We start from the raw sequence: 25,000 nt of genomic DNA on the forward strand, positions 1-25,000 counted from the left end.
AAAAATATCTACATTTTTTATATTGCTAATTATGTTTATAACTAGGAAAAAATTATAGGCATTTTCTGCCATTAAAGTAGAGCAGCCTATTTCTAATGGGAAACAACTATGCATTAGTGCTACTAGAGTCAAACTCTATGGCGAGAACCCTCTTATTGTATTTTTTTTTGTGCTGAGTATAAAAAAACAACTATGGGACTGAAGGCTTGGCCTGTTTAAAGTTATGCTAATTTTCCTGTGACACCTTTGTCAGAATTTCATATTTCAGTGATAACATGTAGGCGAAAACCATTGATTTACTAGAATTTTAAACAAGAGCTACATGTCTATAATTTAGTAAGGATGGATTTAGCTTTACAAACTGAAGAAAATCAGTAAATATTGGAAGTATTTACCTCAAAACCAATGCCAGCCTTTCCCAAGGAGAAATTGGTCTTTTGAAATTTGAATGTTTTTTCTTCATAAGGGGATGATCAGCAATTTTGGCCAGCAACTCTTCAAATTTCTCCTTTTTCATTCGGGCCCACTGATTATAAAGTTCATGGTCTGTACCAATCTCAGCAAACCAATTGAAATACTGGCTATGGTTTGACCTTTGGTTGTGCCCAAAGACTAATTTTCTTTTTCGGGTTCGGGGACGCTCTTCAGTTTGCGTCACTTGGCCCTCCTCCTCCTGCAAAAGCAATAACGCAGCTGCAGAAGTAAGAGCTGCAAAAGTCAAAGACACTTTTCTGCTAGCCCCCATTTTTTATTTTTGAATTTCTCGCTGTTACACTCTTAATCGTCTTACACTGTAATTAAGACAAGGCGAAATCTACCCTCCATAATCTGTGAATAAGCTTCCTAAGCCGTAAAATCCTTAACACCCTTGTTACACCAATTAAGACGGGGCTTAACGATTAGCTAAAAAATTGGACGGCAAAAAAGCTTTTCTAAAAGCTTTAACGATTAGCTAAAAAATTGGACGGCAGAAAAAACCTGAAAGTAGTAACCTCCTAATATTGGCATAATTTTCAAATGCATAATTGTATGTAGGCTTCAGCATGAACATTCAAAGAAATTCCTACAGGATTTTGAGACATATATGGACTACAGGTAAAACAGAATGATCATGCAATATAAGAGTAATATAGGGTAGAAATCAGATTGTAAGTAAAGCCAGTTTAAGCCTAGAATAAGGTCTGTTGGGAAGGAAACATGTTAAGAAAGCAATTCTTACCTCATAGGCTAATATGCAGCATAATATCAGTTAATACATTTTATGTGCAGTTCCAATATACTCTACCCCCCCCTCCCTAATGTGCAAATATATGGTACATTTTTTTTTGTTCATATTATGAACTTACAAATAAAGTAAACATAGGCCTACCACTTGGTGCCTTATTTTATGCTCTTTCCAAATATAATAATCATTTTTGTCAGAAATGAATTTTACCCCCACCCCTTTATATACCAATTCAGGGTATATATTTGCACATTAGGGAGATTAGAAGTAAATTTTATTTCTGGTGTATATAAGAGGTAAGTTTTAACTTTCCCCTTCCTCCCTAATGTGCAACTATATGCTCCAAAATGAATATTTACAATAAATTCTCCATTGTTTTGACAAACTGTTAAATCAATTTGAAGAAAAGACTTCCAGAAAATTCAGTATATATATACAATTCATAAATCTGTAGATTAAGGGAGGGGGGTAAAATTTATTTATGGTACAAATGAATGCTATTTTATGATTCAGAATAAAATTTCAATTCTAAAGGTATGTCTATTTCTTATCTATCTTAATGTTATATTAATCAGACAATTTATCTTTGAAAACATGTGATGTTAGGGTACACCCAGTAGTCGGCCACCTGCCTATTCTTGGACAGAATCTTTTATACTATTTTAATAACCAATTTACAATGAGCTGTTTGTATGTCCAAGTTTAGGCAGAATTGTCACTTGTTAGTAAATTCAAAAATAGGAGGCACTGTACAAGTGAAATTATTTGAATTAGTAACCTACTTGTTCAGAAATTTTTTGATACAAAAATTAAGTTTCTAGGTGGTATAATACAGTAATTAGAGTAGTTTAAATGTCAAAAAGTTTTCAAAGTGATTAAAGTGTCCGACTACTGGGTGTCTTACCCTATATGGTTTAGTATGCCTTAAGTCTTTAGGGAAGTTTCCAGAGTGTTTGGTGTCAGTTGAGCTCACAAGGCATGTTTTACAGCTTGCTGTCTTATAAATTCTATAAATGTCAAAAAGTGTAAGCATTAAAACATGTTTTTTTTTTTAATGACTAAAATGCCATAGGGTTAGTTTCAGTTTGAGAATAGTTTAGAAAGTATAAAGCCTTTGGATACAATTAAGCTTTTCATGGTTACTGCTGTAGCAAAAGCAAAATCCTTATTTACTGTAGTCACCTCCAATCTGATAGTAACTATTTACTCAGTAATTACTCTGTTGGAAGTTTTAGAAGAAGAGCTTAGATCTTGCATCTACAGTAAGCATTGTTAATAACCTTCTAACTAGCAGCAAGTCAAGCATCAGGGGACTGAAAGCAAGTTTAAAAAACATTTGAAAAGGTAACTCAAAGAGCTACTTTGCTAGGTTTAGAAATCACAGTCCCAAGCATAGCAAAAAAGCAAATGATTCAGGTTAATGTGCCATTCAGTTCACATAAGGAATATTAGAGATGGCCAGTTTTTATTCCCCTGTATAAAATGATAATTTGGAATTACAAAGTCATTTCTCCATAGAAACATTGGATGGTTTTAAGCTCAGTATTTTCTTGCCAATAAATTTGTATGAGAACAAAAACAGCAATTTGCTGATACAATTTTTGACTTCTCATTGCAATTCTTGTCAGTAATCAACCTCTCTCAATCAGTTTGTGTGAATTTGCCTGGATTAGAGAAGCAATAATATGAAAAGAATATGAAACAGTAGTGGAAGTCTCTGCAATGCCAATATTCTCCTGAATATCTCTGCACTCTTGAAGATCCTCATAACCCTACCTGTCAGTATGGCATCAAATGAGTGGAGTCTTTCAATCTTGAGAAGATTATAAAAATGGCTAAAAAATAGAATGGCAGAAGAGACTCACCAGACTTGCACTCCTCCATTTTCACTTTGATTTTGTCGTAAGTGTAGAAAGCATTATTGATGGATTTGTTAATAGTTGTAATGAGAGTTGATAATCAATTTCATAATATTGATATAGTTTCTACAAATGTAGCATTGTAGATAACTTTCCAGGACTGACTGCTAACTGAATTATAGAAGAAGAGCCATGAGATATTTAATATCAGAATGGTACATTATACTTTATTCAGAATGGAAATTTTTTACAAAAAGCTGCCCCCCTCTTCCTCAAATCCTGGATTACCCACTAATTTTACTTAGTAACTATCTTTGCCCTTTCTTTATTTCTAGGGCTTAGAAGATCAGATAGATGACAGGTCTACTATATCTATCTAAAATATTGACACAAAACATTTTACTTTAATTTTGATTTTTCTGTTGCTGTTTCACTGGCTCTAGTTTTTGATAATGCAATCCTATCACAGAATTTTAAGCCTTACCCTGCCTCTTTTCCTAAATTCAAGAAATGGGTTTTGAAATCTTTAAAACTTTATAAATCAGTTTTAAGCAAAGGTGCACGGCTGAAAACACTTTCCTTGTGCCTTATTCAAGCATTGCATCTACTTCTCAAGCTTTCACTTTTAGGCTATAACAATAGAATTAAAAAAGGTCACTAGCCTTTGGTACTGACCTTTGACGTTCAGTACCATCAGAGGGTGAAGGAAGGGATAGAAGTAAGTTACAAAGCACCTTCTTCAATCATTTTCCAAGATAGGCCTAATCTTGGCCTACCTTGGACCATTTCTTTCCTGAGTCAAGAAAGGAGTGGGCTCACGTTATGAATTTGGATAAGCTTAGTAGTGATTTTTCTGAAAGTCCTATAGCAGTTCATGCTTGGGTGTCCTATTATAATGATATTTTCGGCAAGGTGAACCAACAAGTTGAAAAGTTGTTTAGTAACCTTCTTGAGTCGTGTTTGCCTAATCATATTTCTCAGAGTTATGTATTACCTATTTCTACTGTTGATATTAGTCAAGCTATTAAGAACATGCAATCTAGCTCTGTTGATCAAGACGGAATTTCGTCTTATCATCTAAAAGTAGGTTGCCCAACTTTGATAGATCATCTTCAGCTACTGTTTCAGATGTGTTTATCTACTTCTATGGTTCCCGACAGCTTTCTCTGTGGCATAGTCACCTTGGTTTTGAAGTAAGGTAAAACTTCGTCAGAGTGTAGTTCTTATCGACCAATTACTGTTTCGTGCACTCTTAGCAAAGTTTTTGAATATATTCTTCTCCCTTTCATTTCAGAAAATGTTAATTTTGGTGAAAACCAATTTGGCTTTCAAAAAAGGCTGGGATGTCAGCATGCCCATTGTGTTCTAGCCTCCCTCCTGTTGCAATCTGTTAAGGTTAAACTCCCTAAATACATCGAATGTTAATTTTCCTATGCTATGAAAAGAGATCTAGCTCTCTGACCCGGCAAGTCAGCAAAACAAATTTTTCCACAAGGGATCTTTGAAGAAGGATCTAAAATTTGGCCGTTTTTTTTTTTTTGATTTAATTTCCAGGAAATAGAAAAAAAAATCTAAAGTGAAACTTTGTAGCTTTTTTTGGAAAAGGTCTGGAGCGTAAAAAAAAGAAAATTTGAAAAAATTGATAGTACCATAAATTAAAAAAAATCTTTTAAAATTAATTGGCCCATTTGAAAATTCTATTTTTTTTAAATTTATTCCTCCACGATTGTTTTTACGTTTTCACAATTTAGACTCTTGTAGGGCTTGTCTAAAAGTCGAAATTGACTTCAAGTTGTAGCTTTTTTCTTATTTAGTATATTCTAAGCTTTTCAACTTTTTATTCCGAGTCGTTAATTTTATATCTATTTATAAAACAAATTAAATTTTTACTTTATTTCTCCTGTTCTACATAACCCCACTATACACCCCCTGGATGGAAACATACCCAAGGCTAAGATGGGTCAGAATCATTTTTAATTCGAGTTTGACTGCTGAGAGAATCGCATGAAAATGACTAGGAGAAAAAAGATCAACACAGGATGGCTTAATCTAAAAAATGTGTGGTAAGTACATAAATTATACGTAATTTATTGTATAAATTACGTTGTATTAAATACGTAATTTCTGGGAGCATATTTCCAAGTTGTAATTTTCACTATGTTCCTAGCATTTTATTTTCATCATGTTTTTTTCATTTGTTTAGATAGGTTTGGTTAAGTTAAAATAGTTTTGTTTTGGTTATGTGTTTGATATATGTTCTGCTTTACCACCCCCCTCCCAACACTATCCTAATGTCCAATTATAAAGCCCAAAATTGTTTATAAAATATTACATTTTCATAATAATTTTTTTTTATTCCATTAGCATTCACAAAACTTCACTTCTCAAGTGTGTTTTATATAATAGACAAGTATTAAAAATAGTGTAATTTGTCTTACTTTTTCCTTGCGAACTCAATTTTACATGTTGAGGTGTTCTGGAGACATTTCCCGGAGAAATTTTTACCTGGGTAGGAACTGTCTAGAATATTTTTCCATTAGAGGGGGGAATATCCGTGAGAAAAATTCTTCATGGTGAAATTATCCATGGAAGCATTTTTCAACTGGAAAGGGAGGATTCTTTTTTGGTTAGATTAAGAATTTTGTATAGTATTTGATCATTAGCTGCCTTAGACCTCATAATCTGGGAGGGGGGCAAGGTATGCCACAGGAGTATACAAATATAAAATACAAGCGCTGCCCCCTCCCTGCCCCGACCTATAACTGCCAATGTATTGGATTAAGCTAATGAGGGTACCCATTAATTAAATTAAAAAAAAAAATCTTAGGGGAGAAGATAGGAGTAAGGAGTACTCATTTTGCGATGAGCAGCCTGTAATGGAAGGAACTAACCAAAACCTGATTCAAGATTAAATTAGGCTTATATGGGTGGTATGCAACGTGTAATGTATGGGCAGCAATGTATATAAATTATAAAACGACACAATCATTCTCCTAAACATAATCATACTTGAAACGGTTGAAGAGGACAAACAGTAACCGAGGAGAGTGGTGGAGGTATAATGGACCTTAAAAACAGAGCGACTCGACCCAATATTAATCGAAGCTCTAAAAAGCAGAATTTTTATAACGATAAACCCATAAAAAAGTCAATTTTTATGCTTATTCCATATATATAATACTCGTTAAGTTTAATATTATTTGTTTTCCAACTTTTTCCTCAATCTTTTTTTGGTTTTTATCCTAAGGGTCAAGTGCCATTGTTATTGAGGACTCACCTACGAGGTGACAGGAGGACCAGCGGTTCAGTCTGCCTCTGGACAAGAGTGAACTACATTTACAATTCAGCTGGCCTAGATAAACAAAATGAATACTTTCATTTATTTTCAAGAGGAAAATGGTTATCTTCTAGTTACTTTTCTTATTTTTGCCTCTGATAGGTTTTTTTTTGGAAGTGGTCGCAAATGTGCTCTACTTTACTACTGTCTTATAGAGACTTTTTTTATTTTTTGAATCGGAATTCATCTTAAGAGTGCCTGATCCCAGTCAGAAAAGTAACAAATGACGTATGGTGTTATCCCTGATATAAACAAATAAAATTTGACAAGAACGCAATTGACAACCCTGATTTGAAACAACAGGAGCCAACTAGATTCACTCAAGAACTCAGTTAATTTGTCAGCCACCTTTCCCTCTTTTACACATAAATGATTATTGATAATTACACTATTCTAAATACATTTTGCGTGCCAAAAAGTTTAGCTAGAGTGATATTCCTTTAAATATGGTTTTTGGAAAAACATAGCGTAATGAATTTCTTTTAAAATTGCTTGTTCTCTCACTGCCTGCTTCGATTACTAACTTACTTTTCGTCTTTCAGGTCCTTCCTTCCAAGGGAAACTTCTATTGCTAATGAGTCTACAGATGATACGAGGGATTCAGTATCAGATGCAGGACCAGCTCTCATTGAAAAACAGAAAAAAAATTTCGAGGGTGTTGATTTAGGGAACATTCCGAATCTCAGCTGCATAGTGAACCTTCCATTTTTCGTCCAAGAGCTCGCAGAATTTTTACTGCACAAATTTCAATGTAGAGAAGAAAGCCCCGATATGCGCATCGTTCGTGTATATAATGTTGGCTTAAAAATTACACTAGTGACAGAATGTACTGCCTGTAAGTGGAAAAAACTAGTGAAAAATGAACCTGACCCACCCGTGATAAAGATCAAAGATTATTTAACATCTTTTTCCGAAGAAAATCCGAAAGAATCGATTGAACGTTACACAAATGTGCATGGAGACCTCAATTTGAAGGCTACTTGGGGTTTCACGGGCTCAGGAGGAGGCTACGCAACACTTTGTGAGATTATAGGTGTACTAGGTGTGCAAGGCACGTCACAAAATTTATTTTTGAAAACTGAGCTTTCTGTAGGGAAAGTATGGATGGATACTTTGACAGATCTTTTACTGGAGAATGGAAAAGAATCCCTACAGCGTGCAATTCGCGAAGATCGATATGTCGATGATACATACTGGACCAAAGTGGTTTGTGATGGTGGGTGGAACAAATGGAGTATGGGGCATGATTATTCAGCTAAGGGTTGTGTGGCTGTAATCATTGACGCTTAAACAAAAAAATTGCTGCACATGGGTATAAAAAATAAATATTGCTATATTTGTTTTCGGGCGAAAAAAGAGATAAAAACTCCTCTACAACATTTGTGTTTTATGAATTATGATGGCCCGGCAAAGAGTTTGGAGACGGATGTTCTCATTGAAGGTTTTAGAGTGAGCAATGAAATGCATGGACTGCAGTACCGTCGTTTTATTTGAGATGGAGACTCGCGTGTTTTATACAAATTTAAACAGAACATCTCATACGGTCCTCTAATTAAAAAAGAAGAGTGTGCAAACCAAATTAAGAAAAACTACACTTCATATCTATATAATCTAGTGAAAATGAAGAAAGGTGCACATGCAAAATTTCTAAAAAGAGAGATTATACAAAGACTTACAAAATACCTTCGTGGGGTAATAAAAAAAAATGCAGAAGAGGAGTGTACAACCGATAATTTAAAAAGTTCGCTCCAGAAAGGCCCCGATCATGTCTTTAGAAATCATGTAAAGTGCAATGATATTTACCCCCATAAAAGTCAACTACCCAATAGCTTTATAGAGGATCGTTGGTACAACTTGCCAGCACAGGTTCTCCAGGATGTGAGAAATGGGGTTGAGAACGTGTGCAAGAAAGCAGATTTCCTCCTTACCGATGTAACAACAAACCTTGCCGAAAATTACATGTCAGTAGCTGCCAAGTTTTGCGGAGGCATGCAAATTAGTAGGTCAAAGCGAGGGTCATATCATGCCCGAATTGGTGGTGCAAGCTTGTCCTACACACTTGGTCCAAATTGGCATGCTTATACATGGAAAAAAACATTTAATCACAGTCCAACAAATATAATGAAGAAATTCTGTAGTAAAAACGCAAAACACCGAGCTAAATCGAAGCGAAATCTGATACGGTATTATAGTAATAGTGGAGGTAGATTCCAGGCCAAAAGAAAATGCAATCAACAACTCTCTCTGGGTAACTCTGACTATGGACTCAGCTGTAATATGCCTGATATGAAAGAAGAGGAGCTAAAAATAGCTATGGTTACATTTGAGGAGTCCTATCTAAAGAGTAGTGACACCGCTTTGAAGGAACTTTACGAGAGAACCAAAGGCCAATCTTCCAATGAAAACTGGATATATGAAAGAAGTAATAGAATAACCAGCACGTACTTTCACAGAATAGCTACACGGTTATCACCAATAGAGGTTAAGACTGTCCACAAAATTCCAGAAAACAAAACTATAATTGATGCAGCTCGTACGAAAGGACTTGTCAAAGACTTCTTTCTGCAGAGTATCGGCTTAGATATTAAGCTCAAAGCCACTCACAAGTATAATAGCCAAGTTCAAGGACAGCTTGAAATTTCAAATCAAGAAAAATGTTGCCTACTTGTCTATAATAACGAGAAGGATTGGGAAGTCCTTACAATTGAACGCAATAGAGAGCATTGGGCCCGAGTATTCCCGAGCCTTTTAAGCTTCTGGAAGGAAAGTTTTACCAGAAATAGTTGATTCGCGCCTTCTCAGAAATCTAGAGCCCAGAGAACCAATATCTATTGGAACAGCTATGAAGACGTTGGGCTATGATAGCGGTAAGAGGCAGATTTTGAACGCAAATAACACAAACCACAAAAAAACAGAGAAAAGAAGAATTAGCCGCCGAAGACTTTTCGCCCATTATTTGGTCTGACTCTGAACCTGAGCCGTAGTTTTTGCTTGTATTTCTATATTTATTTTTATTACAATTTAATGGGTGACGAAAATATAAATCATTTATCAGTTTATTTAATATGGTTTTGCAAGGTCGTATCCAGGGGAGGGGGGTACCCGGTTTGAACCCCCCCCCCCTGAAATTTTTGACCGAGTCGAAAATAAGTCGAAAATTAGTAAAACCTAGGTAAAAATCAGTAAAATTAGTCGAAAACTGAGTCAAAAATTAGTAACCCCCCCCCCCCCAAAAAAAAAATCCTGGATCCGCCCTTGTGGTTTTGAGTCAAATTTGATGAAAAGAAAAAAATCTTTGATAAAAATTCAAGGCTTTTTCAGATTAATGATTCTTGGTTGATTTGTTATGGTAAATACATACCCAAAGGACGCTCTGGCTTTTGATGGGTTAAGAAGACAGGCGGTCAAGGTCTTATTCGTGATAAGACCTGACTTTTCATTTTAATGCTTGGACCTTATGGGTTCCTTCTTTTATATTTCATTTATTTGATCATATCGATTTATGTTCATATTAAGTTTGACTTTTTATATGACTTTATTTCGGGTCATTTCAGGTTATATTAAGGCTCTCTACTTTTCTTTGGATAACTTATTGGAAAATGTATTGTTTTTTTAGTCGCATTTACTGAAAGAGTTTCATTGAAGGTTAATCGTCGAAGTGCTTGTAGATTTTTCCATTACTCGATTGTCAATTTTTTACCAAAAATATTTGAATGCAACACAGATTTTCAAAATTAAAAATTATAACATTTTGTCAAAATTTTAGATCATCCGTAGTTTTGTGCAATACCTTTTTACTAATATTTTTTGCACGGGAGGATGGGGAGGCTTTTAATTATACGGATTGAATATTATATTTTCAGTCTGACAGTGAGGCCGTTTCGACCCTTGGTTAGTAGAAGGCAGAAAAAGGCAGGTGGTCAATGTCTTATTTGTGATAAGACCTGACTTTTCATTTTAATGCTTGGACCTTATGGGTTCCGTCTATTCATCCAAAGTAGCATCTCTTACATTTATTTTTGATTTAATTATTCAATTCATTGATAATTGTTTTATATTTCATTTATTCGATCATAGGAATTTGTGTTCATATTAAGTTTGAATTTTTATAAGAATTTATTTCGGGTCATTTCAGGATATATTATGGCTCTTTACTTTTCGCTGAAAAGCTTTTTGTAAAATGTATTTTTTCCAAGTTTTGATATAATTATTAATTTTAATTGATATTCGTTTTATGTTCCATTTATTGTATAATAGCAATTTGTGTTAATATTAAGTTTGACTTTTTATATAATTTTATTTCGGGTCGTTTCAGGTTATATTGTGGCTCTTTTACTTTCGTTTAAAAAATTATTGGAAAAAGTTTTTTTTTGTTAATTATCCTAGTATTCGCATTAATTGACATATTTTCATTGAGGGTGAATTGTCGAAGTGTTGGTAGAGTTTTCCACTGCTGGATTTGTCAGTTGTTTTTTTTTTTTTTTTTTTTTTTTATAAAAATTTAATGGAATGCAAAAAATATTTATAAAAATATAAAATTTTAAAAATTATTTCAAAATTTTATATAATCCGTCGTTTTTTTTAATAATTGTTCACTAATATTTTTTGCATGGGGTGGATGAGGAGGAGGATTTATAATTATACGGATTGAGTATTATAATTTTCAGTCTAGCACTGAGGCCGTTTCGACCCTTAGCTAGTAGAAATCCTTGAATATACTTTTATCTTTTTCTACTATTTATGAAAAGAATTGTTTTATATACTGTTTTGTCAGAACTATTAGTTTTTTGCTTTTTTAATAGATGCATGACAATGTGATTTATAAAAAATTCTGTTTTGTTGTATTTAGATAAAATAAAGAATTCGAAATTCGCAAAAAATTCAAACTATTGTTTCTTGACTTATTTTTCTATTGAGGTTCCCATGTTATCATTTACGTTCAGTTGTTTTGTAGTTTTCAAACGAATTAGCTAGGAAACAAACAAACATAAATCAAAATAAATAACAGAGTCAAACTCAAAACGAGCAGGAATTAATGTGAGTAGGGATCTAAACCCCTATGCTTTCCAAAAGCCAGAATATAAATTTTACTCTACTGAAAAAATTCAAATGAATTACTGAAAAAAATGTGCATTGTCAGTTTAATATACATATGCTGATATTTATTCCTTAAAATCTTAATTAATTTTCGATTTCTTAAAGTTAAAAAAATGAAAACATTTAAAAGAATTTTTTCAGTAAAGTACTTAATTTCTGTATATTCTGGCTTTTAGAAAGCATAGGGGTTTTTATTTATCTCCCATCGTCCCTTTCTCATGCCCTATAAGTTTCAAGCCAAAAAAAGGAGAATTTAAGGTTTTTAGAAATTCGCGTGTCCCCACTTGATGTAACCGATTTTTATTAATACTTTCTTTATCTTTATATGCTGATTAAAGGGGGCCTCCATTGGTCCTGTCTATATGCCCAGTAGGTTTAAGGCAATTGGGAAAGGTTTTTTGGGCAGTTTTAGGCGTTTAATACTGATACAACCAAACTTCTAAATGTTATGTCTTTATTAGGGTCTAGTTGACCCTGTTTCACAAACACTGTAAGTTTCCAGACTATTTGAGACTGAACAAATTTTGGGGTTCATGAATTGACACAGCCAAAAATTAGTCTCAATCTGTGTAACAGTAATAATCTTATTTTTATGTCTTTCTTTTTTTTACTTTCCAGAATTGTTTTTCTTTTCGTAAAGACGATTCACTTAAGTTTAGTCAAGTTTTTATTCCCAGGCTCTTTACTAAAACTGTAAGGATGCAAGTGATCTCGGGACCTGGAAGCTGAAATCCTAATCGACCCGAGGCCTGATATCCTTTTTTTCCGGAAATTTCTGCATTTTTCTTATTCAAATTATTATATTTTTGTATTTTATTTTAGAGCCTTCCCCGAGAAATATTCATGCATACATCGTTCTCACTAAAAAAGTTAAATCACCAACCTGATATGACTAAATCTACATATGATGGTGGGGATGCATAATAGAACTTACAAATTAGCCGAACAAGTATGGTTTGCTTATTGATTGATTCTGCATACATGACTTTATGATATTGAACCAACGTGATAAAAATTATATGTGGCCAAGAGAATTGAGTTGAATATAATTCAGAAACCTTTAAATGGAACTTCAATTTCAAATATAAAGTGAACAAGAGGTTTCCGCACCCCTGCTAATTTATAAACTAGATAACTGAATGACCACCATATTTTCATTGGCAGTCTGTTGCTATTATCTGGTTTTCAATGACTGTCCTACAATTTATCATTGCTTTGATCTGCTTTCTGGAATTATTGCTTTCTGGACTAGACATTATACTAGCAAAAACATGGTACCCATAGATTCGCATTCAAAACTATTTCCATATGCAATGATTGCTACCGTGATAATACCGTATCCCAGATCCCCTCCCAAACATGGTTCGATATAGCCCTAGTCAAACAGTTCGTGGTAACGAACTTTAAGTAAGGAGCGACCCGGCTTAATAGTAACCAAAACTCTAAAAAACAGAGTTTTGATACCAGTAGATATATCAGAAGTTGAATTTTTATGCTTATTTTAAATATGGAAGTTTCATTAAGTTTAGTCTTACCCGGGGGTGATCGTATCGACTCATTGGTCTTAGAAGATCTTGAGAGGGGTTATTAAAACGGAAATTAAAAATTCTAGTGCCCTTTTTAAGTAACCAAAAAAATTGTAGGGGAACTAGGTCCCCTTACACGCCCCTTTTATCGCAAAACGGTCCAAACAAAATTTTGAGATAGCCATTTCCTTCAGCATAGTTGAAAGGCAGGGGCATAGCTCCAGCACTTTTATTGAGGGGGGAAACAAGTTCCACATCCAGAAAGTCAAGGAGCATGGGCTATATAATAGCTTTTTTCAATTTATTGGGGGGGCAACTGCCCCCCTTGCAAATCCCAAACGACACCACAGTTGAAAGGCCAAATAACTATGACTTTGGATATATCTGGGCCCCCCACAGACCATGGGGAAAGGTCTGTACGTTACTAAATTTGCCCATTATTCACGTTTAGTATTTGTTATTGGTAAGTTTGCATAAATTTTTCAGGGAGGGGGGGGGGGTTCTGCTGGTGGGATTCTCCGTGGGGAGGGTAGTTTCCATGCGGTAAATTTTTCAGGGGAAATTTTAAAATAGGGGAATTTGCCAGAATTACTATACGAAAATTCTTCTTAGTTATTGCTTTCTTATTGTCGACTCAATTTTACGCGTGGAGATGTTAAGGGTACTTGTCCGAGGATTGAATTATCTAGAGAATAAATCTGTGAGCAAGAGGGATTTATCCGTGGAGATGTTGCCAGATTTCCTGGCATTACTTAAAAAACGATCAGAAATTAAATAAAAAACAAGTTTTTTTCAACTGAATGTAATAAGCAACGTTAAAACTTAAAACGAACAGAAATTATTACGCATATGAGGAGGGTTATTCCTCCTCAACACCTCACTCTTTACACTAAAGTTTGAATTATGTCCCAATTCTTTAACAACGACTCCCGAAACACTGTTCGTTTAATTAGAACAATAAGAAGCTTTTTTTTAAAGTTCTAAAAAACTAGCGTGAAGGGCGAGGTTTTAAAGGGTAGCAACCCCCATCATATACGCAATAGTTTCTTTTCGTTTTAAGTTTTAATGCTGCTCCTTACTTTCAGTTGAAAAAACTTGTTTTTTTATTTAATTTCTATACAAAACTGTTACTTCCTTTGTTGGCTGGCATGATTTTTCGGCGCCTTTCTCATCATCAATGCACGTTCTTTTGTTGCTACAGTGATGGATTCAAAAGAGGCCGTGCACAATCGTGCTAATAACTAAAGCTCCCCCCCCCCTCAAAAAATTACCAGGGGCTTGTTCAATATTTGAGGGCCACTTAGAGTCATAAAGCTTACTCGCATTATCTCCCGATCAAGCATTTAGTCACCATACTCATAATACAATCAAGGAGGCACACTTGTGCCTCTATAAAGAGGCGACCCACCACAATGTTAAGCGATTTCAGGTCCTAGAGGTCGCAGAGAGACGGCGGTAATCGCATTTTGTAGCCCAAGCTCAAACTAAGAAACTTGCAAAATTTCATCCTCCTCCGACTTAATCTTCATGGGGTAAACTGGGCCGGAAGTTTTGACCCTCCCACCAAAGCCCCCCTTTAACGTTGTCCGATTGGGCTGAAATTTAGAGGTTAAGTTTTCCTAGGGCCCGGGAGCTTATCCTCGAAATTTTAGCTAAATCCGATCACTCCTTCCCTGTTTTCAAAAAACCAAATATAGCCACTTAAAATTCATTTCGTTTTTTTTTCTTATCCACGCCTACAGGCCACAGTTTGCAACGGATCCGGGTGAATGAGGACTCATTCGAAGCAGAATTTGACCTGTTAGGGACTTTTGATATTTTCAGACAGAAAAAATTATCCCCTGAATTTACAATTACGAAAAACCTCTTTTTTTTTTCTTATCCACGCCTACAGGCCACAGTTGGCAACTGATCGGTATGAATGAGGACTCATTCGAAGCAGAATTCCACCTGTTAGGGCCTTTTGATATTTTCAGACCGAAAAAATTATCCCCCGAATTTACATTTACGAAAAACCTCGTTTTCCTATAAGAACCCGCTATGAGCGGGCTAGCCTGCGAAAACGCAGGCTCGTTTTCCTATAAGAGCCCGCAAGCGATTTCCGGTCCTAGCGGTCGCAGAGAGACAGCGGTAATCGCATTTTGTAGCCCAAGCTCAAACCAAGAAACGTGCAAAATTTCACCCCCCTCCGACTTTATCAAGGAGGCACACTTGTGCCTCTATAAAGAGGCGACCCACCCCAATGTTAAGCGATTTCAGGTCCTAGAGGCCGTAGAGGGACGGCGGTAATTGCATTTTGTAGCCCAAGATAAAACTAAGAAACGTGCAAAATTTCATCCTCCTCCGACTTTATCTTCATGGGGTAAACTTGGCCGGAAGTTTCGACCCTCCCACCACAGCCCCCCTCTAGCGTTGTCCTATTCGGCTGAAATTTAGAGGTTAAGCTTTGCTAGGGCCTGGGAGCTTATCTTCGAAATTTCAGCTCAATCCAATCACTCCTTCCCTGTTTTCCAAAAACCAGATATAGCCACTTAAAATTCATTTCTCTTTTTTTCTTAGCCACGCCTAGAAGCCACAGTTGGCAATAGATCTGGGTGAATGAGGACTCATTCGAAGCAGAATTTAACCTGTTAGGGCCTTTTGATATTTTCAGACCGAAAAAATTATCCCCCGAATTTACATTTACGAAAAACCTCGTTTTCCTATAATATCCCATGTTAATTTTTCCCACCACAACCCCCTTTAACGTTGTCTGATCGGATAAGCTCTCCTGGGGCCTGGGTTTTTATCCTCGAAATTTCAGCTCAATCTGATCACTCCTTCCCTGTTTTCCAAAAACGAAATATCAAGTTTTGCTTGCGTCAAAAAAAGATTCCACTTACTAAAAAACAATGACAATTATGTATGTTTAGTGCAGCAGTTAAGACTCCTGACTGTCAGGCGTAACACCCGGGTTCAATTCACCGCTAGAGCCGCTTTTTTATATACTGAATTTGAATTTAAAAAAAGAAACTCAGTTTCTTTTTTATATTATTTGAAAAAAATTACGTTTTCTAAAGAGTTAAAGAGGCTGAGTTACAAGGTCGACCATTAAAACAACCTGTCGAGAAAGAAAAGAATAATACACAATAATCTAACAGTTAGTCAAGCAATAATAAGTAATAAACTGTACAAAAACGTGAAGAAATTATTTGAAAAAAACTACGTTTTCTAAAGAGTTAAAGAGGCTGAGTTACAAGGTCGAACCTTAAAACGTACAGGGATTAGGAGGCACAGCTGGGGGCTGCCGCCCCCAAACCCCCGCTTTCGCAGCCTTTAAATAAAAAAAAAGTTTTTTAAACTGAAAGTAAGGAACGACATTAAATCTTAAAACGAACAGAAATTATTCCGTATATGAAAGGGGCTGTGCCCTCCTCAACGCCTCGCTCTTTACGCTAAAGTTTTTATTGTTTAAAAAAAAGAGTTGTGAGAAAGTCAAACTTTAGCGTAAAGAGCGAGGCGTTGAGGAGGGCACAGCCCCTTTCATATACGGAATAATTTCTGTTCGTTTTAAGATTTAATGTCACTCCTTACGTTCAGTTTAAAAAACTTTTTTTTTTATTTAAAGGCTGCGAAAGCGGGGGGTTTGGGGGGCGGTAGCCCCCCAACTGTGCCTCCTAATCCCTCTACCTTTTAAGGTTCGACCTTGTAACTCAGCCTCTTTAACTCTTTAGAAAACGTAGTTTTTTTCAAATAATCACCCTACGGGGTGAATCTATTAGTGAGCGGGTTGTAAATGGGCGTGTTTCAAATTCGCATGGTTTGTGTTTTCAATGTTAAGAATTTAAGTAGATTAACCTTAATGATAAATCTCCTCTTCATATCTGTGCTCTTGATCTTTCAAAAGCTTTCGATAGTATAGTCCACTCACATGCAATTTATTCCCTTTTTTCCAATAATATTAACCTTTCTATTGTTGTTTTGTTACGGTACTGGTATTCGAATTCATTTATTCGGGTAAAATGTAATAAAGTGCTTTCTGATTCAAATGTGCTTCTTCGGCGTGGGTTCTGTCAAGGTGGTGTGATTTCTCCAACTATTTTTAAGCTATGTATTGCTCCTATTCTTTTATTCTTGCCTTTGACTTTAATTTCTGATGGAATTAATGTATCGTATCTTGCTTATGCGGACAATATTCTCCTTGTCAGTCGTTCTAGGGCTGCACTCTCACATTCTGTCAGCTGGATCTCAAACCAGTTCAGACGGATTGGGTTTATGTTGAATGTTGATAAGGGCGAACATATTTCATTTAATTCCAGTGCCAGTCTCCCTCTTAATTGTGTTTTCCTCTCTATTCCCTGTGTCTCTTCTTTTCGGTGGCTTGGTCTTCACATTACTAACAATCTCAAAACACTTCGGGCTCTGACAGTTTCTAATGCAAAAAAAAATTCAGATAGGATATTCAAAAAATGTTGCAAATAGAGGGAGGTACAATAGAAAAGCGCTTGGGAAATTCTATTCTTCATTTTGCGATCATTCTGTTCTTTTTTTATTTGGTTTTCTTCCAATTCTGAAGCCTAAAGATCTGAATTCTATCCGGACTTATTATTTTAAATTTTCTCGGTACCTTTTGTGCCTCCCTCCGTGGTTCCGGAACCGGCATCTAGGCTAATATTGCAATTCGGCCTCCCTGATTTACGGGGAAAAGTGACTGTGTTTGCGGGAAAGCTGTCGTTGTCTGCAGGTCTTACTGCGCACCATAATCTACGTCGTCTTATTAAATAATTGTTAAGTGTGCGAGTTTGATTTTTTTTTTGTTTGTTTGTTTGTTTTTTTTTTGTTTTTTTTTTATGTACTCCGCTTCTTTTTTATAGTGGGTAATAAATAAATTATTATTATTGATGCTTTAAGTGTCACAAGGTAGGTAACCTAGCATTAAATCGCCAAGAAGGTGCTATATGTGGTCAATGTGGTTCTGGCAATCAAGTATCTAACCATTCAAATGCATGCACAGCTAGTATGCTCTGTTTGTTATGCAAGGCTTCTGGCAACACCTGTTACAGTGTGAAGTGTCTGTACAGTGTGAATGGTCAAAGTGCCAACAGTTAGCCTTAATGTTAATATGAAGTGCTTAACTCTAAACGTTAGCAGTGAGCTTGTCCAAAAGTCTTCAGCTCTTGATGAGCTTGTGTCAAAACATGATGCGATTTGCTTACAAGAGCATTTTTTATGCAGGGATTGGCTGCAGTCACTTTTTGTCACTTTTGTCACTTTTTTTGGGACCTGTCACTTTTTGTCACTGTTTCTGTCATTTTGTCACTAAAGTCACTTTTTCATTTTTTCGGACCTATTTGTTTTGGTGAAACAGTATGTTATAGTCACAGTATAAAGATCTAGCAGTAAGTTTACCACAGATAATTTCTGGCTCTTCATTCTCGGTGCGAACAAACAGCTCCTCCAACTTATTCTTGCATTAGCGCGTACAAACAGCTCCTCTCATTTGATCTGCCATCAATGGTCCAATTACCCTGGAACACGTATTTTGGCAGAAACTTTCTCAAAATGCCTTTGAAACCAACTTGAGACTTCGAAACCTACTTTTAATTCCTAAAAACATCTAATAAAAACATTGCACTACTAATTACCGATTTTCATATATGCATTGGAATACATTAATCTAAAATTAGTTTATTCAAAATTTAGTATTGCAACGTTGAAGCCAAGTTTTGTGTTCAAGAGAAATCTGACTCGTCTACCCATGAAAAGATCTAATGACGCTTATGTTTATACATTCTCTGGAGCACTTGCACCTCGGTCCGGGTTTTTATGGGTGATATAGAGAAAGATAATACTGCCTATAATTTATATACTGTGGTTATAGTTGACTGGCGACTTTGGCATAATTCATGATAAAGGTAAGTCTTTTTTTTAATAGTTTGGACTGTATTTCAAGACGCACAATGTCTATGGCTGTGATAAACGTGGTTAGTGTGTGTGTGTGTTAAAATCTAGGCTTTTGCAAATAAGATGATTGATTGATTTAGTTCTACTGTACCATAACTGCCTATGGTTTTTTTCAGGCCGTTGGTTCACTTAGCATCCATTCTTGACTGGTTGCTTAGCAAACAGACAGTTAGGCCGAGATTCCTTCTTTATGTTTTCAGTGTTAGCCAGTTTCTTTGATTTTAGACCATTTCCTGCAAAAGGCATGCATGCCCACAGGTCTGAGAACGTCAAAATGTAAGATTAAATTCGTGTTTTCATTGATTTTGTCAGTTTATATTTGTATTAGCTTTTATGTGTTTTCAAATTCTGTCCTATAACTCATTCCTATTTCAGGTCACTGTAAATAATGGGCAGGACAAAATTTCTGAAGAGCTGGCTCAGTAAGGAAGACAGCACTGGGCATAAAGTGAAAGAGTGGTGCACAAAAGGGAGTGACAATGACAGCTCGTTCTATTAGAAAGTTTGTAAAAAGACACTCAGCTGCCAGAAAGGGTTCCAGGCTTTTCTTCAACATACAGCCGCACAAGATCACAAAAAGAATGCTTCTGTCATGTTAAACCAGCTTCAGTTGAGACTCACTGCATCAGCTCCAACTGGAAACCACCCAAACTCACAGAGTGGCGTTAGCATACCACAAAAGAATCTAGAAATGCCCTGCAAGCGAGATGCAATGTCAAGGGTGGAGATAGTTTGAGTTTTAAAGACTATTGCTAGTTGTTTTGCTGCAGCTTCGTGTCATCATATTGCCGAGGTGTTCTGAACAATGTTCCCTGATGCTGTACCAGATGGCTTCTCGTTAAATGTTAAGAAAATGACATACTAGTTGACGGAGGCTATTTATCCGTACTTTTTGAGAAATTCTAGTCAAACATATCCAGAAATCTGATTTTGTGCTAGAATTTGATGAAACAACGAACAATGGTGGGGTAAAGAGCTCCAAATAAGAGTTCGCTACTGGTCAAAAGAGCGGAAACAGTGGTTACTCGGCATCTTCAGACATATTATATGGGACATGCAACCAGTGAAGATCCGAGTAAGAAAATCCTGCAGAGTATTGAAGACGACAGACTTTCACTTGAGAGATTACTCATGCTTGCAAGTGATGGCTCAGCTGTCAATAAGAAAGTCTGGTCAGTTCAAAGGCCTATTGAATATCAGAACCTGCAACATTCATGCAGTGCATAATGCATTCCTGAAAGGGCTACGTGAACTCGGGGAGGAGTGCTCTGATATGATCATGGCTGTTTACCGCTTTTTCAGCGGATGGCTAGCTTGTTCTGACGATTTCAGCCAGTGCCGACGGAAAGTTATAGTTCCTCAGCATAAGTTTGTGAAGCACGTCCCCACGAGATGGCTCACCATAGGGGAAGCAGTAAGCCGCTTTATCGAACAGTGCCCTGCATTGATAGAATATTTCCTAGAATTTGTGTCAAAGAAAAATAATCTGAAGTACCTGATGTCAAATGCAAAATATTTGAAAATTGTAAGTTGGCTAAAAAAGCAAGCAATGAAAGCTGAAATTGAGTTCATTGTAAGCTCTGCAGCAAGTTTCACCGCTTTTACTGGTGTATTTCAACAACAGGAGCCGTTAATTCATATCGTACACTTTGAGGTGAGACGGTTATGCACATTTCTTTTGGGGCAGATTGTGCCGGCTGATGATGTCAATCTCCGGATCCTCGGTGGTTTTGAAGGCTTAGATAGTAATGCAGATGTTTACCTACAGCGATCTTTGTGTAATGAAAGGGTCCTGGCTGCCCTGGATTTTTCGAAAGTTTTTCTGAAAGACAGGAATTTTTTTTCCTGAGAATCAGGAAACATATCAAAGCTGCTGTACAATACCTGCTGACAAAATGCCCTGTGAACAACGAGTTTTTCCAAAACCTTGCCTGCCTAAGCCCTCCCAGTCCAGATTTCCAAAGAGCGAGTTGCAGTGATATCCTCTACATCGCTAGAGAACTTCCATTTGAGACGGACATCGAGCAAGTCCAGGGAGAAGAATTGTTATTACAATCCCGTGCCACCACCCACGGAGAGTACTCGAATCGATAGCTATTGACAAAAGATTCTGGAAGTTAAGACACCATCTGGTGAAACCAAATATCAGGCCTTAGGTTGGATCGTCCGGTAAGCTCTGTCAATCTGTCATGGAATTGAAAACATAGAGAGAGGATTTTCTCGGTCAGATCTGCTGATGACTAGCTTTCAAGCTTGTACAGAAGAGCAGACATTGAATGCTAAGGCTTTTGTTACGGATGCACTCCGCGACTATGAAAACAGACCAGAGCGTGTGCTGATCACAAAGAAGCTGCTTTGTCTGCCTAGATCAGCTAGAGCCAGCTATGAACTATACCTTATTGAGCGAAGACAGGAAGAATCAGAGAGAGAGAAGCTTGAATTTGAAAAGAAAGATGCTGAATAAGAAATCCAGGAGATGGCGCGGAAGAAGGAGAAAATAACGGACCTACTGTCAGACATTGTACGAAAAAAGAGATGGTTAAGCAGAAGAAGGAAATAGGCAATACCCTTCTGAGAGCAGCAGGGGAACGGTTGAAGAAAGCTTTGGAAGAGAAGGACTTCCTGGACATTGGTCTTGCTCATAGTATGCTGGAAGCAGCATTAAAAGCTCGCTCCGAAGAAAGGGAGGGGCAGATGATGCTGAATCGGTTGAAGTACTTGTTCTGAAGAGGAAATCCGAACTAATTGATCGTCTTTTGAATAAGTCTAAAGAAGTGGTGACATAATATCCAATGATTGCTTATACTTAATTAGGGCGGACGCTTGTTTTACAGTAACTGAAGTGCTTCCTTTACCAAAGTTTAGTTTTCATTTCTAATAACACAATAGAAGTCGTACATTTATCGATGTTATCGTTGTCTATAAGTAAATAAAATCAGTTGAAGAAAAAAAATAGGGATTTCAGCCTTTCTGTCCGTAACTTCTCGGGCTCTCATAGGCCAGTGATGATCTTACGGTAGTAATTGGCCTCCTTGTAATCCATCTGCCTATGCTCTGACGGCTTCTGAGTAGTCACTTTTTGTCACTTTTTTTGTGTCCTCAAGTAACTAAAGTCACTTTTTTCGCGCACCTCGTCGCGGCCGACCCCTGTTTATGTCACTTAAACCTTAGTCTTTTGGATATCAGAGATAAATTCACTTGCTATGCAGTTCCTGCAATGCAAAATAATGCTGGTTGTAGAACTTTAGGCAGTCTTGTGACTTATGTGAATTCATCTTTATGTTTGCTGCTTGTAGAATCCTGTGATTACTTTCCTGCTGTTAAAGCTGATGATATGTTTATCCATAATGTTTATTTGCTGACTGATTACCATAACAATATTTCTGAACGCCTTTTTGTCTTGCCTCCGAAAAGTTATGTAGAAGCATTTCAACCATTATTTCTAGTAATTCTGCATGTCCAATTGTTGGAGATTTCAACTGTAACCCAACTGCTCCGTCTGCCTGTTCTTCTTTGGTTGGTGAAATATTCAATAATCATTTGTATATTGTTGATAAAGACCAAGATTTCACATGCATTCACAATTCCTTGTCCACATCCAACATAGACCATGTAGTTGCTTCTCCCTTCTTAGATGTCTCTCAACCAAAGGTTCTTTGTGATTATTTAATATATGATCACCTGCCTGTATTGTTTTCTTTCTCATCAAATAAAAACTCAGATACTTACTAGTCACCCAAAAGCCTCAAATCCATCATCTATATGTAATTGGACATTAATCAACCCCAAGCTGTATTGGGATAGGTTTTCTACAATCCTTTCGAAGATTAAGGTACTGTCTGTTCAACTAATCAAGCACTCACAGCTGCTTGCTGAGGAGAAACGCATTCTTGCAAGATATGCCATGCTTTACAGTATCCAGAATTTTGTGCTGTTCCATTGAAGTATTGCCATCCAGGAACACCAGGTGGCATTAAAATAAAAGTCTCTCCCAATCTTGTGATTCAGCAAAGTTTTGGCTATATCTATGGATTGAATGCAATCAACCACAGTTTAGTCCTGTTAATTCCATCTGCACTGCAACAAAGAAAAAGTTTGCCAAGAAACTTCAGAACCACTACAAGAAAATCACAGAACAGTCAGCTCAAAATATCAAAAATAACCCTCATTTCCTGTGGTCAACACTCTGTCTAAGGATCCCATGAACCTCCCTTTCTGCTGCTGATGTTCCTTTATCTGAGTGGTATTCTTTGTATGAGACTGAATTCTCTCCACCAGACCCCAAACTTAAACACAAATATGCTGAAGAGCTTGACCAGTTTTTGCATGCACACTGCCTATGATTTTACAGCATCCATGACGTCTGTGGCTGATGCTATTATGCACCTTAAGCCAAAGCTGTCACAAGGCATAGATGGAATTCACACTCTACTTATCAAAAATGGTTATCCTGCACTTCTAGAATATCTCAGGCTACTTCTGCAGAGGATTTTTACACAAGGCATGGTTCTGTCAATATTTTGCATTGGAGGTCTTTCTCCTATTCCAAAAAAACGAAAAAACTCCAATCAAAGCACATCTTTCAGCCTGGCTGCTTTATCAACCAGTTTATGCAAGCTTTATGAACAACTGTTCATAAAAGATCTTGAAGAAAATTGTTAAACACCTCCACATGAATTTGGCTTTCAACATGGCATTGGATTTGGAGGCGCCCTTGCAATTGCTGCTAATATTCTGCTTCATGCTTTTTGTGCAGACAGTCACTTGCCTTGGTGAGTCATGATGTTCACCATGCCTTTGACTCCCTCATCCACTCCCTATGCCTTTAATGACTGTTAAAAGAGGAGTACATCCAGCTATCATCAGGTCTCAAAGGGATATGTATGCTAAGCTACGAGTCCATATTAAAATCCCTCCTAAGCAAGACAAAGTGGTAAGGCCACTGGATAGAAGTATACCACTTAAGAGAGGAGCCAGGCAAGGTCCAATTGCCTCTCCTTGTTATTCCAAAAATTATGTCCTTGAAGCTTAGGAGCAGTGTGAGATGTCTTGTATTCTCTCTAGCCTCAATATCTCCTTAGTAACTTATGCTGATGACATTTTTAACATCAGCTGAACTTTGGACAAAATTTCTGAAACTTTCCAAAAACTGCAATCAGAATACTTAAAATCTGGTCTTGAATTTAACACTGACAAGTCTGACGTAGCGCTTTTTAACTGAAAAGGCCCACTTCCTCATGGAGTTGTACTTGGGAAAATCAACACTGTACAACACTGTTGCTCTCCCCCACATCCTCTACATTGCACCCTTCTGGAAGATTCTTGCTAATGCTGATAAATTGAAGATCTGTTCCACTTTTTTCCGTTTTGCAAAATACCTACTGAGATATCCAATTTGGACACGTAATTCAAAACTCATCAATATTCTTTGCATAGCAGATCCTACTATAGCCGTTGCTAAACTTATGAAAAAACACAACTAAAAGACTTAAAAACATGCTTGGGGCCAACTTCTTTAACTCAAGTTATGTTGTCATAGCTTATAGTATTATTTTACTTTTGTTTTTTCTCTTTGTAGTGCTCTGTCATTTTCTTTTTGTATAAAGATGGGCTTTCAATAAATAATTATAATAACATCCCAGCACTACATCCAACCCATTAGAGGGGGAAGGGTTAAAATTTAATTTTAACAGTAGTAATTGAAATAATTGGAAAGATCACTGAATAGGCCTAGATAGTCTAATAGTATGTTTCTTTTTCTCCCCACCTAATTTCTACCCTGTAATATACCTTTGCCAATAATATGCTATCAGAAAAAACTTACAATTATTAGGTGCTGATTCTACTTTTTGGCAGCTATTTTGGATGGTTCTAGGTGAATACCCCCTCCCCCCCCCCCCGCGGAAAATATTCCCCCCCCCCCGCGGAAAATATCACCCCCACCCGGAAAATACCACCCTGGGAAATACTGCCCCCCCCCCCCTCGTGGAAAATAAGGCTTTCCAAATTTCAG

The 25,000-nt window shown here is 36.6% G+C and overlaps 1 protein-coding gene across 2 annotated transcripts in view; it reads left to right on the forward strand.

The window, feature by feature from the left end:
• The first annotated feature begins 979 nt into the window (after positions 1-979).
• LOC148946056 (mitochondrial transcription rescue factor 1) overlaps positions 980-25,000 on the forward strand; it is a 58,717-nt gene continuing 34,696 nt past the window's right edge. The window contains exon 1 of one of the 2 annotated variants that reach the window (XM_089097768.1): positions 980-1,095. In XM_089097768.1, the coding sequence (XP_088953894.1) occupies positions 1,044-1,095 (52 nt within the window). In that variant the 5' untranslated portion in view covers positions 980-1,043. Of the gene's footprint in view, positions 1,096-19,108; positions 19,264-25,000 lie in introns of those variants that run through there. The other variant, XM_089097769.1, reaches the window with a different exon arrangement.

This window comes from Artemia sp. Qi Xiang Cuo, chromosome 12 (assembly GCF_049724085.1).
Source record: "Artemia sp. Qi Xiang Cuo chromosome 12, ASM4972408v1, whole genome shotgun sequence".
In the NCBI taxonomy this organism is placed as follows: domain Eukaryota; kingdom Metazoa; phylum Arthropoda; class Branchiopoda; order Anostraca; family Artemiidae; genus Artemia; species Artemia sp. Qi Xiang Cuo.